At 42.1% G+C, this 14,207-nt stretch overlaps 1 protein-coding gene across 1 annotated transcript; it reads right to left on the reverse strand.

The window, feature by feature from the left end:
- Window positions 1–56: 56 nt before the first annotated feature.
- Window positions 57–14,181, reverse strand: cpsf1 (cleavage and polyadenylation specific factor 1). The gene is made up of 38 exons (XM_044053372.1): window positions 14,016–14,181; window positions 12,977–13,142; window positions 12,852–12,879; window positions 12,635–12,768; window positions 12,464–12,544; window positions 12,190–12,341; window positions 11,920–12,066; window positions 11,691–11,830; window positions 11,474–11,584; window positions 11,294–11,387; window positions 11,115–11,202; window positions 10,654–10,803; window positions 9,964–10,015; window positions 9,806–9,879; window positions 9,636–9,710; window positions 9,466–9,546; window positions 9,069–9,164; window positions 8,777–8,959; window positions 8,549–8,690; window positions 8,257–8,435; window positions 8,017–8,156; window positions 7,751–7,925; window positions 7,472–7,678; window positions 6,813–6,902; window positions 6,566–6,712; window positions 6,333–6,485; window positions 4,903–5,019; window positions 4,508–4,598; window positions 3,838–3,922; window positions 2,807–2,948; window positions 2,552–2,704; window positions 2,009–2,185; window positions 1,633–1,699; window positions 1,487–1,534; window positions 1,071–1,226; window positions 658–787; window positions 363–501; window positions 57–278 (listed from the first exon to the last, which is right to left on the reverse strand). Exons 2-38 carry the CDS (start codon window positions 13,118–13,120, stop codon window positions 231–233), a joined length of 4,416 nt encoding a protein of 1,471 aa, XP_043909307.1. The 5' UTR covers window positions 13,121–13,142; window positions 14,016–14,181; the 3' UTR covers window positions 57–230.
- Window positions 14,182–14,207: the final 26 nt, after the last annotated feature.

Below are 14,207 nucleotides of genomic sequence, written 5' to 3' on the forward strand. Positions count from 1 at the left end.
CTGACTTCAAAAAATAACAAGAAACTCACAGCAGCCGTGTGTAATTACTTTTCCTTGTTTTTAATACAAAATAATCTAAGAAAACACAACTGCCCTCTGTTTTTGTCTGACATGTAAGAAAAAACGAAATAAGGTTTTCACAGAGACGACCGTACAAAACATTGCTTACACTGGATAGAAAACAGCAGTCAGTGGAAGAGACGTGGTGGTGGAGGAGGAAGGAATGTGGCTCAGAAATGAGCTGTTACTCTGTCGATCTCCAGAAGGTCATCCAGAACCTGGAGGGAAAACACGGACGCGATGACATCACAGGGCTTAACTTGCTTTTAACTTTTTTTATCCGTGTGTGTGTGAGAACTCACTATGTCCTGAGTGGTTCCTATCTTCTTGGCGAGCTCACTGCGCTCCATGGTGCTGAGGTACAAGTACTTGTTGAGGAGTTCTCCGTCCAGGATGTTTCTCACGGCGTTCTGCAGGCCACGCCTGTCGCTGTGCAGCATTCTGGACACACAAACGCAGTAATTACCCATCATATATATACTGTATATGTATATATATATATATATATATATATATATACATATATATAAAAAATAACACATCTGTTACTCTAGTCCAGCTTCTCTCGTTATGTGACAATAAAGTACGGATGTGAACCTGAAGGCCTTTGGGTTAAGACCGGCGTGATGAGGCAGCATGATGGTCAGGGCGTTCTGTAACATCAGCAGTCGTCGGTATGTCTTCTCCTGCATGGGGAGGAGCAAGCCAACGCCTCCATCAAGGGTTGCTGTAGAAACATTCAGGTCTTTAGTAGGTCTTTTGGTATTTTTTGTGTAAATACTGTAGGTTTATAATTGAATTAAAATAATAACTTCTTCTATAAAATGTTGATCCTTTCTGGTAGGTGAAGGCCACCAGAGTTCCCCACGACACTTGGGAAAGGAAGGCGCGAGTGAAGGAGTCCTCCGTTTCCTTTACTTATTAACTATTATCGCAATAATATCATCAAGTGCACTTAATTCGTTCATCATAATTGTGACAGAAAATCTGTCAAATTTAAGGCAGCTTACCGAACCAGGTGATGTGCTTGTTGTCCCAGGTCAGGGACTTCTTGCTGCCAGCGTCCAGTGCTCCTCTGCACGGCATCCGCCACAGAGAGTTTATGTGAGCGCCGGCGTTAAAGTCGGCTCGTCTCAGCAGACGCAGTCCTCCAAAGCTCTCTTTAGCTGCACACAGACCCCAGGTTACAACATACACTTGACACTGAGTTGACTCATGAGTGAATATGCAGCCCCAGCAGCATCTGGACATTAGTGTATCATTCTTTGGTTTAGAAGGAGCACTTACATTAGCTTTTTGTTTGCCTCTTGTTTGATTTAAATGTATATTAAAACTGCAGTTAAAAATCCTCCCTCTGTTATATTTATTCTGTTGAGTTTGGTGATTTTAATGCTACTTTCTTTATCTCTAATATGCAGGTAGTTACCTTCAGGTAAATACATATAGACATAGATGTTCTTGTCTCGATCCGTCACTGGAAAGGAAACAGAATTTAAAAAAAAGTTACTTTCTTTTGCAAACTCAATTGAATTTCTTTCCACAAAAGAAAAGGCAATAAAATACAAATATTACCCAAGAATCCAAGCTGGTTGTTATCCACCATGAACTCGATGCTGTAAACCTCCAGTGGCTTTGCGTCCTGGAGCCAAAACAAAAAAAACAAAAAAACAGTTAAATTGCAAGACAAAAGTAACCATGGCGTCAGGTTTATCGTCAGCTGCCACAAATGCTTCTGGAAGATTAACTTGACTCACATCACACACAAGCCAGTCATACATCTTTAAATGAACACCTTTTGTGCAGCAGCCCACAGGATTATAGTAAAGCACTTAACAGCAACTGCTTGTTTTTAAGTGTTGGCTTACATGGATACAGCCCGACTCTGACAGGCGCCCAATCTTAACTCTGATTGTGCGAGTACAGCGAGTGTGCAGTGCGAGTTGCTCACCCTGCTGACGAGCGACAGTGTCTTACTCTCCTCCTGGTACCGCAGCAGTGAGATGCTCTTCATCAGGTCAGCGGCCAGGATGAAGTTCTTGATGCTGATCATCTGGTGGATGTGGAGCTGGGTGTCGATGAAGGCCATGCCGGTCAGGTCATTGTCCTTCAGGACCCACAGGAAGATCTGAAGGAGCACAGAGGTTCTTATATACATTTATATATTTTTTTTTCAGTGTTTTGTTAGTTGCTCTTCAGTTTTTGGTCGAGTGACAGCAGCATTTTGATGTTACAATAGAAGAATCACAGGTGTAAATAAACAAATTGCATGCTGCTTCACTTCTACACTATCCCAATTTAAGCTATGTTCAGATTACTGGGCTTAAGTGACTCATATGCAGCTTGGATCAGATGTTTTTCAGGGCTTTGAGGTTCATTACAGATTCATTACTTATGAATCAGTAATGAATCAGATTTGCTTAACATGGCTGGTAATTTGAACGTAGCCACTTTTATGTGATCATAATGACTGCTGTTACGCAGTGTTTGACACCTTCTGTCCGATGGCGGAGACCAGGTATCCGTTGCAGTGACACAGTGCCGTCACTGGTCCCTTCTGCTCCTTCTCATACAGGACTTTGAACTTGTTCTTGGTAAGGGGCTGACCGGGCTCTGGCACCACTTCAATCACGTCCACGATCAAAATCTAGACACACAATCGTTTGAACATAAATGACACAGCTTTCTTCTTCTGTTCATCACAATGTGTGTGTGTGAGAGAGAGTGTTAGAGTGTGTGTGCTGCTCACCCGCCCCCTGCAGGTCACCTCCTCCCCCTGCATCAGGCAGGTCCCGGCTGCAATGTAGCCCTTCAGGCCTGACACTGTCTCCTGACTCCTCAGTGCCACCGTCTTCATGCAGGTCACATGTTCCCACTCTTCCAGGTCGATCCTTGTGCAGACAGACACAGTCACTAACACTGACCTCACTGACCTCTTTATATATATGAGATTTAATTCCAAATGTATATTTGAGGTCACTCGTGCAGGTTAATAGCGTAACTTGATCACAACACCAATTTGAACTGGCCGGCGCATTCAGACTGAAAAAAATAACATGTTCAGAACGGGAAAAGTTGGTTCTCAAGGGAACCAAGAAATACCTGGTTCTTCCCTGTGAACCGTGACATCACCAGTGGGCGTGTCTTAGCTTTAAAAAAAGAAAAAAGAAAAAGCAGCGACTGGCATGCGGCAGAGGAAACCAAATGATTAGTGTCCATTTGAGCATCAACAGAGTTTTAAATTAAACTAGAGACCAATACAAGGATAAGTTAGCATTATGCTGAACTGACGGAGGAGATGGCCATGGCTAGGTTCACCCGTACGCCTGATCAAATAATTCATCAACTCAAAAAACTCAAGAAAGAATATAGAGACAGCAAAAAGCAGAGCTGGACGTGGGAATACAGGCCCAGCGTAAGAACTTTTGGACAGCGTGATGGGTCAGAGACCAGCAGACCAGGTAATATCCTCCCACTAAATTGAAATTGGTGTGAACGCGGGCTGGTTCGCCAGAAAGCACCAAGGTTCTCAGACTCCAGAACCAGAACCGTGTCCATCTGAAAGCCCTATGAGTGTGAGTAGTCACAAGAGCCTAAACTAAATTGTGGAATTTATTCAAAAGTTGAATAAATGACCTCAGTTCTCACCAGTCTCCACGACAGCCTGCTCCACAGATAATGAGAAAACAATGCAGACACGCGTTCTTTTGGACCTCTTTATTACAAAGGTCTGACTAAACAAACACTTTCTATTGATCACAAAAAGAAAAGAGCTCTTACCGTGTGTTGGGAATGGTCTCCCAGCTGACTGGAGAGATGAGCTGGATGGAGAACCTCTCCTGCTGAGGATTAATGTAACGATCATCTGCAGGACAAGCGCACAGACATGACAGGAAGACAAATGTGGATGAGTTTGGACATCTGCTCAAGCTTGGACAGGGGTGACATTTATTATACTATCAAAATAATCTTGGGGATATTATTTGAAGGTTGAATTCCTACATTGTGTCACTTTAAAATACTAAAAGGAACTAATATTATTTGAAAGAGTGTCTGAAAAGCTCATAAACAATCTTTAATCATTAATAAATGTTTATTTATAACGAAGCAAAATTGATAGATAAATAACTAAAAATGTGTTACTTAAAAGAGAATTTGTAAAACTAGATAATAATAATAAAAGCTACTTCACAAATAAATACTAAAATGACAAAACGTGTCTTTCACTACTTTATGAATTGTTACAATAGTTGGTCAAGAGTTGAAATAGTCATTTAAAGATGCCAGTAGTACCTGTATGAATGCCTATATTTTGATTCTCCACCTTTATGAAAAAGTAATTGTAACAGAAAACCTTGTGGTTGTAACACAGTGTGTTCCAGCAGTACTGTAGATGTAGAATGAATCTAACGATGTGTGGGTGTTTGTTGGAGCCGTGTTCGTGTCTGACCTCGGTCTATGGTTTCAAACTCCTTCTCCTCTCCCGTCATCCTGGGGATACGAGTGCAGAGCTCTTTCACACTGGTGCACAGAGCGTACACCTGAGAGAGAGAGAGAGAAACACTCAGAGTCACACACTCTTTCTTTTCCTTTCAAAGTCACCCTCACTGATTCTGCTTCCCCCCCCTGTGCGGTGAGAAAACCTTCAGGACGAGATGGATTCCTTCCATAACTTTTTTCAAAGAAGCCGCGATCGATGTGCTTTCACTAATTTGCATGACATTATTCCGCTGGAGATGTGGGAACGCGGGAAATGTGTTTCAGCATAAATTTGTGTCACGCTGCTACTTTGATCCCCCCCCGCTCTGTTGACGCGTGAGCCGAGCAAGCGGAGCGGAGCCTCACCTTGGTTTCGACGTGGTAAGAGACGTAGTGGATCGTGCACCTCAGTGGGATTTTCCTGACTGGCCAGGGGGCATCGTAGGACAGATATGTGGGCAGGACGCTGATCCTCAGCTCACCCTGTGGGAAAACACACACGCGTACAAAATAAATGCACTGATGTAAAACGCATAAAGTCTAAATGAACAAAGGCAGATTGATAACAATCACATTTTTTGAAATATCATAGACAGGAATTTATTTCAATAACTGCTCTTGTCTTTTTTATACAGAAGCATATTGCTGCCACACATACAAAAAAGTGGGGTGCTCAGTATCACGTTATGACGAGATAAGGTTTTCACGTTATAACATGATTTTCATATTAAAGACAAACGAAACGAGGCAAGAATACGACGCTACCTTAATTAGGTCAGATTCGTTTTTTCTACGGTATAACCCCATGCATTGTAAAACCTGTCTTAGAGTTCGCATACTGATAACAATGTCATCCACTGTGCCCAATAACTGGAGTATGTCTCAAACCAAGCCTGAAGTAGAATTTAACCAAAATGTGTAAACGAGCCATTATTCTAGCCTCACGCCTCGTTTTGTTTTCATTTAATATGAAAATCAGATTATACCGTAAAAACAACTCATCTCAAAGTAACATGATAGTTTCTCATTATAACGGAATACTGAGCAAGTGTGGCAGCACTTCCGCATTTTTAAGTCTCAGTAGAAATTTTAGAAAAGAAAAACATAGAGCTGCAACCAACGAGTAATCGTTTGGTCCATAAAATGCCAGAAAACATTAAAAAACATTGATCGGTGTTTGTCAAACGTGGAAATGATGATGTTCTCAAATGTCTTGTTTTTGTCCACAAACCAAAAGGATTGAGTTTTAATGATTTCTTTGTTTATTTGGAACAAATAAATATTCACATTTAAGAAGCGGAAACAATGAGAAATTTTGTTTTAATCATGAAAAAAGCTTCAAACCGATTAATTAACTATCAAAATAGTTGATAGCCAATTAATACAATTTGGAGCAGCCCAAGTTTATGTTTATGATTATTTAGACAATGATGTAATCAATAAAAACATTTCAACATAATGTAAAATAAGTGATCTGAATTCTGAATTTCCACTGTGCTTTGTTTCCATCCTTAGGAAAGTCAAACAATAAATGCAATAATAATGTGTGTCAGTATGAGTAAAGCATAACCGAGATGTAGAGATTACTTTGGGTCATATGTTGCACAGAGGAACAGAGCGTGTCTCACCTCATTGCTCTGGTGAAAAGAGCTCAAAATGTTATTTTAACGACCAGTGATTCAAACTCGACAACCGACTAATTTTCTTTTAGGAGAGCCTGCCAACTGCAGTCAGAGAATACCAGCTTTTTCTTTAGTTTTTAAGTATTTAGCATTGTGAGTGAGTGAGAATATTACCTGTTTGTTGAAGTACAGGAAGCCTTTAGGGCAGTTTATGTTGTGGAAGGGGGAGAAAGACTCGATGGAGCCATCGATGGTCATGGGGTGAAGCCTCAAAGCTCCGCGAGATGTGACCAGCATCCAATGAGGAGACGGACCACAGATGAACACCTGCGAGATGCACAACAGGAACATCAGCGCTTTTCAACATGCAAATGTAGCCTCTCAAATCCTGAAATATAAAATATTACCCCCGAGTATCCAGAGATGTCCTCAAAGAATCTGAACCTGGTAATCCGACTTTTCACAGCTCCGCTCTCCTCTGCGGCTCCGCCCTCTGCCTTCTTATCTTTCTTGAGCTTTGATTTCTTTTCTCTGTAGTTAATGTTGTGCGGCACCTGTGTGTGTAGAGTGGAGCGACACAGTTTTACGATTCACTCCAGGTTTGATTTAGTTTAGCACCGGTGTATCACCTCATATATACACTGTATCTCGTACCTTCTTAAAGCGGACTTTCAGGTTGTTTTGTGGCTGCTGCTGATCGTACGGGAACGCTTCATAGATCAGAAGCTCCTGTTCCACATGAACCTGGAAAACAAAAGAAACATCCTGTTTTTATTCAGTCCAAGCCCTTTATTTTCTTTTTATGAAACCCTTTACTTTACAATGTTGCTGTTGCCTCCGTCTGTCCGTCGGCTAAATAACATCTAAACACAGAGAGACTCGTGTGGAGCTGATAAGATTTCAATCAGCACTGTGTGAACTCATTTGACAATGGTTTGAATGTAACACATTTATTTTCATAATCTATTAATCTGCCAATTATTTTCTTGATTATTATTATTATTATTGTCACCGTTTTGGTCCATACAATGTCAGAAAATGGTGAAAAATGTGTTTCAAACACTGGAAATGACGATGTTCTCTAATCGTTTTGTTTTGTCCACAAACCAGAAATGAAGTTTTAATGATTTCTTTGTTGTATGGAGCAAAGAAACCAGAAAATATTCACATTTAAGAAGCGGAAAAGTCAGAAAAACTTCAATTTCAGTCAAACTGATGAAGTGATTATCAAAACAGAGTATTTGTTTCAGCCCAAAACACATTTGTTTACATGTAAAAGTTAAGCACTACAGAACAATTAAGTAGAAACTCACCAATAAATACGGTCTGCTGTGATTGTTGCCAAGTGAAACCAAAGACACCTCTTTGACTAACGGAATCTCTCCTTGCCGAGTGACCTCCTCCTTCTTGCCCTCCCCCTGTGCTGCTGACTGGCCGGACGAGCTGTCCACCAACACCCTCTGACCTACTGGGAAATTCTTCACCAGGAAGACCAACCTCCAGTCCGGCAGCTGATAAATCTGCATCGAAACACATCGTAAGTATCTATACTGTTACCGAAAAACTCTTATGACTACAGACGTTGGCCCTACCTCCATGACACCGCTCTCCCTGATGATCATGCACCAGTGTGTGGGCTCAGCTTTGCTTGAGGCTCCATCACCTCCAGACATTGCCGCAGAGTTGCGGTTCATTTCGTCCTTTGTGGAGTTTGCGTTGGCGCTGGAGTCTCCGTACAGCATTTCCTCCTCGTCGTCCACTACGTTACTGCACACGCACGGGAAGGCAGTACATAAACACCAGGTGTCGCTATCAACTGTGTGTTTTGTTCAGTAGGTGATGGGGATTTTTTTTTTACCTGAGGTCCTGGATGATGGTCTCTGCCTCAGACTGACTCCTCATGATGTTGTCTTCTTTGGCGGAGGAACTGACTTTGGTTTCCGTGGTGAACATGCCGCTTACGTCTCGGTATGCACACAGAGTAATGACACGCGATTGCTGTGGGAAAAAAGAAATCTTATGAGTGACAAATACGCATGGACACAGCAGGGCGTGTGTTTATCCAATGAACCCGTAAAGTGAAGACAGATTTACTCACAGCTGGGATCTGTGGTTTCTGCAGAGCCAGCCGATGCGTCTTCCCCATATACGAGTCAATCTTTAGCACAAACATGGTGACTATTCCCTCTGCTGTCATGATCACCACGAAAGGGTCAGCCACGGAGCAATGCACTATGGGAGAGCCCAGGTCCACGGGGATGAAGTGGAGCTGTGTGACTGAAAGGCAGAATGAAAAACATCATGTTTGAAGTTTTCTTTGATTTTATGCATTCTCCTATTTTCCCCAAATTATAGTTGATATGTTTCAGAATTCTTTGGTTTCACTTTACCTCCTTCGAGCAGTCGAATACCCATAGGTGACACCTGGATGATGTACTTGTTGTCACCGATGTTTCCAGCGAACACGGTGGGTCCCTGCGTGGCAAAACCACTGGTGTCCAGCTCCATGATCTCCTGACCTGTCTGAAGGATCTGTGCAACAACAACAACACAGCCAAGTTACATCACACGACGTATGATGTGAATCCGATCAGATGTGTATGGATGTGACTTTTTACCATGGTAGAATCTTCTCTGCTCAGAATGAGAAAGCCGTGCTTCTTTTTATCGTCCTCCAGAGGAGGGTCTGTCTTCCTCTCCTCCTCTTTCTCCTTCTCGTCCTTTTTTTTTTCTCCTTCCTCGCCCTCCTCACTGTTTTCTGTCTCTGTTCCCCCGTCCTCTATCTCGTCATTTTTAGCAGCCTGAAAAAACAAACAAAAAAAAAAAACACATAATGGTTTCAAAATAAGTTATAAAAGAAAAAGCATCATTCGTAAAAACCTTAAACTGATGAGCAGAGACACGCCATACTTTTTTGTCTTCCTTGACCTCACTTGAGATGACCGTCCACATGTCATGGCAACCTGGCAACTCAAAAGTAGTGACCACTTGTGGTCGGATGCTTCTCTGAGAATAGAATGGAAACAAATCAAAGCCTTTGACAGAAAAATAAGGGAAGAAAAACACATCACGCAGCGATTTGCACAAGCTTTTGTTTGTGTATCAATGTGTCTGGGGTTTTTACAGGCTACTTCGTCGATCTCTGAAACAGCCCTGGTAGACCCAGACTTCTCTATAGCATCGTCACTGGACCTGCGGCAGACGGCCCTCACGACCACAGGTATTAGGACGATGCAGAAACAACAATCATGCACACACTTAAGCTTAAAAATAACAACAACAGTCTGACTGAGTGAGGAGAGTTTACCTGAAGCACAGATAGTGCACCGTTCTTGCCATAACCAGAGCAGACGACGACCTCCAGGTCAGGCTCAGGGTTGCCCTGGAACTGTAGGTAAAAGAAAATCACAGTCAGCAACCTCTTATACAATAAAGCATCAGCAGAGCTAACTGCATTACACAGACTACTGAATGTACCTCCTCTGACAAGAAAGCAGGTTCTCCCATGGAGGAATTTGCACACGGTCCAATGTTGAGTATGCTGTCACAAACCTGTACAGGAAAAAAAACAAGGAAATATCTCTCTGTGACATTTATACAAATAACTGCATTTACAGAACCAGTAGAACAGCTTTGAAAGCTCCTACCTCAAAGGAGTAGGTGGCCAGCTGAGTGCCTGATAGGGCCTCACTTCCATATACTTCAATCTCATCCACCTCATCTGTCAAAGCAAAAAAAACCTATCTAGTTATAATAAACACACACACACACCAAAAATAAATTAAAATGTTAACTTTGCACATACCAGTCCAGTTAGCGGAAGATTCTACTCGTTTCTTTTTGCTCGGTGGTTCCTCCTGGAATTTGTGTGAAAGGTTTTAAAGGATTGAAAGGACGATGTGTTCAGCAGTCCAGTGTATGTCATACACACTTAATTTGCGACTATTGACCATTTCCCCCCCAAAAAACGTTTCTATCATTCTCTAGTCTGTGTTGTACATTTACGTCTACCGTAAACTAGAGGTCGACCAATAAATCGGTGTGGCCATTTAATAGCTTTTGCTGCTGCCATCCTGTGGTAATAGATGCACTTTAATAAGATAAACATCAGCTCATTGGAAAAGTATGGAAATACACTTAATTATTTTGCCCAACTAAATACATCATTTTTATATCTTCAAAATGATTATTTTTAATCACACATTTTCCTGGAATATTGTGATAATTTTTAATTTCTGTGTTGTATTCCTCAGGGAGTCGGGGGTTGGTAGCTCACAGGGACCTTATAGGCTCTCCGGTTTTTTATGCTTCAAACAATCCTTATCATTGGCTTTTGAAAATTCAGTCGACCTCCAGTGCAAACCCAATGTACCATTACAGATTGAATCAATTCTTTGGTAAACACTGCTAAAAAAAGTCTCATATCAGAACGTCCTGCTTTAAAAGTAATTTTTTAATAAGTAAAAATAAAGTTGTGTTTTATAAGTCACCACACCTGTTTGTCTTTGTCCTTCTCTTTCTCTTTTTCCTGCTTTTCTTTGCCCTCCTCTGGTGGCGTCTCCTGTAGTTTCTCTGTGTACTTCAGGAGCAGAGAGTTTCCCAGGCGAGAACCAAGGAAAAGGAAGCCGGGCTCCATGGTTACCATCTGCAGGAGGAAAGCCCACAGTGCGACTCTTTAAGTAAATTGTAAAATACTTTATTCTAGTACGGAGTAGCTTTGAATTAAAACAGGCCTGTCAAAAACAGTAATTCCACAAATCAAAAAAACAAAAAAGATGTGCGTTTACTTTCAGTATATACAATTTATGATTGTGACAGCCTTCCTGAGGCCAGCCCCTACATTAGAGCACTTTAGACCTGTACGCCAAACTAAAATATACCTGCTTTTCTTTGTTGGTTCAAAGAAACTGCATTTTCTCCGCAAACTCTCCACGGTAACACTCAGGTTGAACTTACACAGGTTGTCAGGACACTGGCAGCGGCTTTGTCAAAGTGGAAAGCTCTCACGCTCCTCAAGCCGTCTGTGATGAGGGTCAGCACGTAACTGCAGGACGACAGGAAAACAGTCAGAGTGGATAAATACAGTATCCAAAGCAATCATGTGCATGTTATTGGTTATTATTACAAAGACTTACATTTCTCCTCCTTTTAAAGAGATAACCATCTTGTCGTAGGCAATAAAGTCTGACTGCGAACAGTCGAGCGTGATCCTCACTTCATCCTGTACACCTACACAACCAGAACACACAGGCATCAACAAATCTGGAGTTATTGAGGATGAAATATATATGCGGGTGTGTTTTCTCAGTACTTACGCAGTGGGAAGGCTGTGGTGCCAACTGTTTGAGAATTGAGAGCAACTCCATACGGTGGAACACTCTGGTTCAAATAAAGCAATGAATTCACAGCAAACACCACCACACCACCTGCAAAAGATTTCACATATTATCAGAATTCTCAGGAGCTGCCACACCACTCACTTCCTCATAGAGTGGATATTTATATGCGCTGTACAGAAGTTGCTGAGCTCACCGATGGGCTTAGGAACCGGCATAACTTGCGTACAGTCAAACGGCAGATTACTGAGAGACCAGATGACAGGATGGACCTTTTGCATGATGTTGAGGGAGATGGCGACAATGCTACAAGTGTCTTGACGCACAGCCACGCGCCTAGCAAAGTGACAAACAAGACGTTAAAAGCTTAATGCAGGCGGGTGAGACTCAAAACAGAAATGTGGCGCTCAAATGTTAGGACTGACCCAGGCCAGGTCTGATTGGGCTCAAACAGGATGAGCAGAGTGGGCTCATAATAGCCATGTAGAAACTTCATGTCAATGATGTTCAGCAGCTTCTCGTCCAGCTCACGCACATCGATGATATAGCTGGGCAGGAAGCTGGATTTAGGCCTGCAGATGAGACACACAGACAATGTTGTATTCTGCACTGCAGGATAAAGGTGTTAAAAGAGAGTTTTTAGGGTGAAAAGATTCCCACCAATAACCAGCATGGATAAAGAAATGAAAACATACCCTTCTCCAACTCCTCCTTCCTGCTCATCAGTTAGCGTGTCCTTCCTGAATGGCAACACCACAAGTTTGGTGCCATAAACAAGCATGACAGCGCAGCGATTTTCTGGATCTACACGGACGATGGGAATGTGTACATTTTGTACAAAGCCATCCTGAAAATTGAACAAGAGTGCAAATGAGTAATCAATCAATAATTATTCATTGATTTAAGCATATAAACATCTGCAGAAATGTAATACATATCGAATGTTATCTTGTTCTGGTTGCTACATACTCTGAGTTCTGGCTCCTCAAAGTAATGAAGAGACAGGGTCTTGAGGTCATGTGTCCCGGGGTCATACTCCACTACAGACAACTGTGGAGGGAACAAATGCACCCAGAAGTGAGAAAAATAATTTCAGACGGTTAGAAATTCAGAGAGTCAGTGGAGAGCTTGCAGCATTACCTTGGCATCTTTGAAACTGAGAAGAAGCGCATCTCTGTTGGCGCCCACCAGCTGCACACTGGCCATGGACATAACATTTCCATAAAGAGAAAAGGATGCAACCTGCTCCAGCTTCTCCTTACGAGACTTGGAATCTGTGAAAGGATGGCAGAGTAGTGTTGGACCAGAGGACACTTACACAACATAATACATCAGTAGGTTTGATGTCCAGACGTACCTGCAGACTTATCAGACTTTGATGAACTCTGAAAAAAAACGACAGACATTTGACACATCATTTATGGAATTCTTACACCGCATATTTTAAATTGTTTCAACAAGACATGGGGGAGATATAGTTACCTCCACATCATGGATAATCCTGTAGACAAAGAGTTGAGATGTTCCTGCTACCACCAAGTTCTTCTCCTTACTGGATATAAAGTTGCAGTAGACAGAGAACTCCACTGCAGTGGGGGTGTGGGCCTGTCTGTACACAGCATACATCCTGGATGGCTGCTCACAGCATCTGAAAGATGAGGAGACGCAAGTCAATTCCTCAAAACTTTTTCACTGATGAGTTTAAGCACAAGCTTTTCTCCAGTTTCCACCCACAGTCCAAAAGCATACAGATTTGGGGATTAGGCAAATTGGAAATTGACCGTATGTGTGAGTGGATGGTTGTTTGATCTGTGTATGTGGCCTTGTGATGGACTGGCAACCTCTCCAGAGTGTACCCCACCTTTCGCTCTATGTCAGCTGGGATTGGCAACAGTGACCCTCATGTGGAGGATAAATCCTGAGTGAAACCGACTTATTATTAAAGGAGTAAAGATAAGTCAGAGACAGACATCAACTTAAACAAATTCTTTGAGACGGATCAGTATTAAGCACAGATTTGAATGTCAACCAACAATATTAGGTGGTGTCTGTAGGATAACAAAACATGATCATGGTCAAATAGACACCTCAAAATTGAGTGGGGCAATGAAGTGTAGTTGAAAAGGGACCCGTTTCCTCCTTTATCCGAGGGGAGTCTCACAGAGGGCAGAAATTTAAAAACAACACACTATCATTGGACTTCATTGTGCGACTGTTAATGCTTAAAGTCACTGATGAACGCTAGCCATTTTCGAATCGAGCATGTGTAGCGTTGTCTTTAGTGTTTGTCTGATATTTCACATTACTCGCTTTAATTTTTTTAAAAAAAGCATAACCAATCGTCCAATCATGTTGTATCTGAGCACAGTGAGCACCGACACACGCGCCGGAAAACGAACGTATTGACAAACCGGTGCACAAGCTATTTTAGCAACTGGCTACTGTTAGCTAGCATGGCACAACGCCTGCAACGTACCCTGTGAATATATTTGCAAACTATGAATTAAACTTGTCGACGTACCTATGTCAAACACGTTATCAGATTGGATTTTGTAGTTTTATTTCCCTCCCTCCGGTGTTCACACTTAAGGTATCATAATTTGTGGTTTACTGATTCCATAGCCGGTAGAGCTAACTGTTAGCTGTCGCAGTGCTGCGGCTGCGTTGATCTCTTTTCTTCTTCGGCTTTCCTTTTTCCGGCAGAACAACTGCT

This window comes from Solea senegalensis, linkage group LG20 (genome assembly GCF_019176455.1).
Source record: "Solea senegalensis isolate Sse05_10M linkage group LG20, IFAPA_SoseM_1, whole genome shotgun sequence".
Taxonomy (NCBI): domain Eukaryota; kingdom Metazoa; phylum Chordata; class Actinopteri; order Pleuronectiformes; family Soleidae; genus Solea; species Solea senegalensis.

Excerpts from the sequence above, each read along its gene's own strand:
- cpsf1 (XM_044053372.1), bottom strand. The coding sequence starts at position 13,120 with ATGTATGCTGTGTACAGACAGGCCCACACCCCCACTGCAGTGGAGTTC. Across the intron at positions 4,599-4,902 it reads CTTACCACGTCGAAACCAAG|GTGTACGCTCTGTGCACCAG; the intron begins GTGAGGCTCCGC and ends TCTCTCTCTCAG. Across the intron at positions 279-362 it reads TAGGAACCACTCAGGACATA|GTTCTGGATGACCTTCTGGA; the intron begins GTGAGTTCTCAC and ends TTTTCCCTCCAG.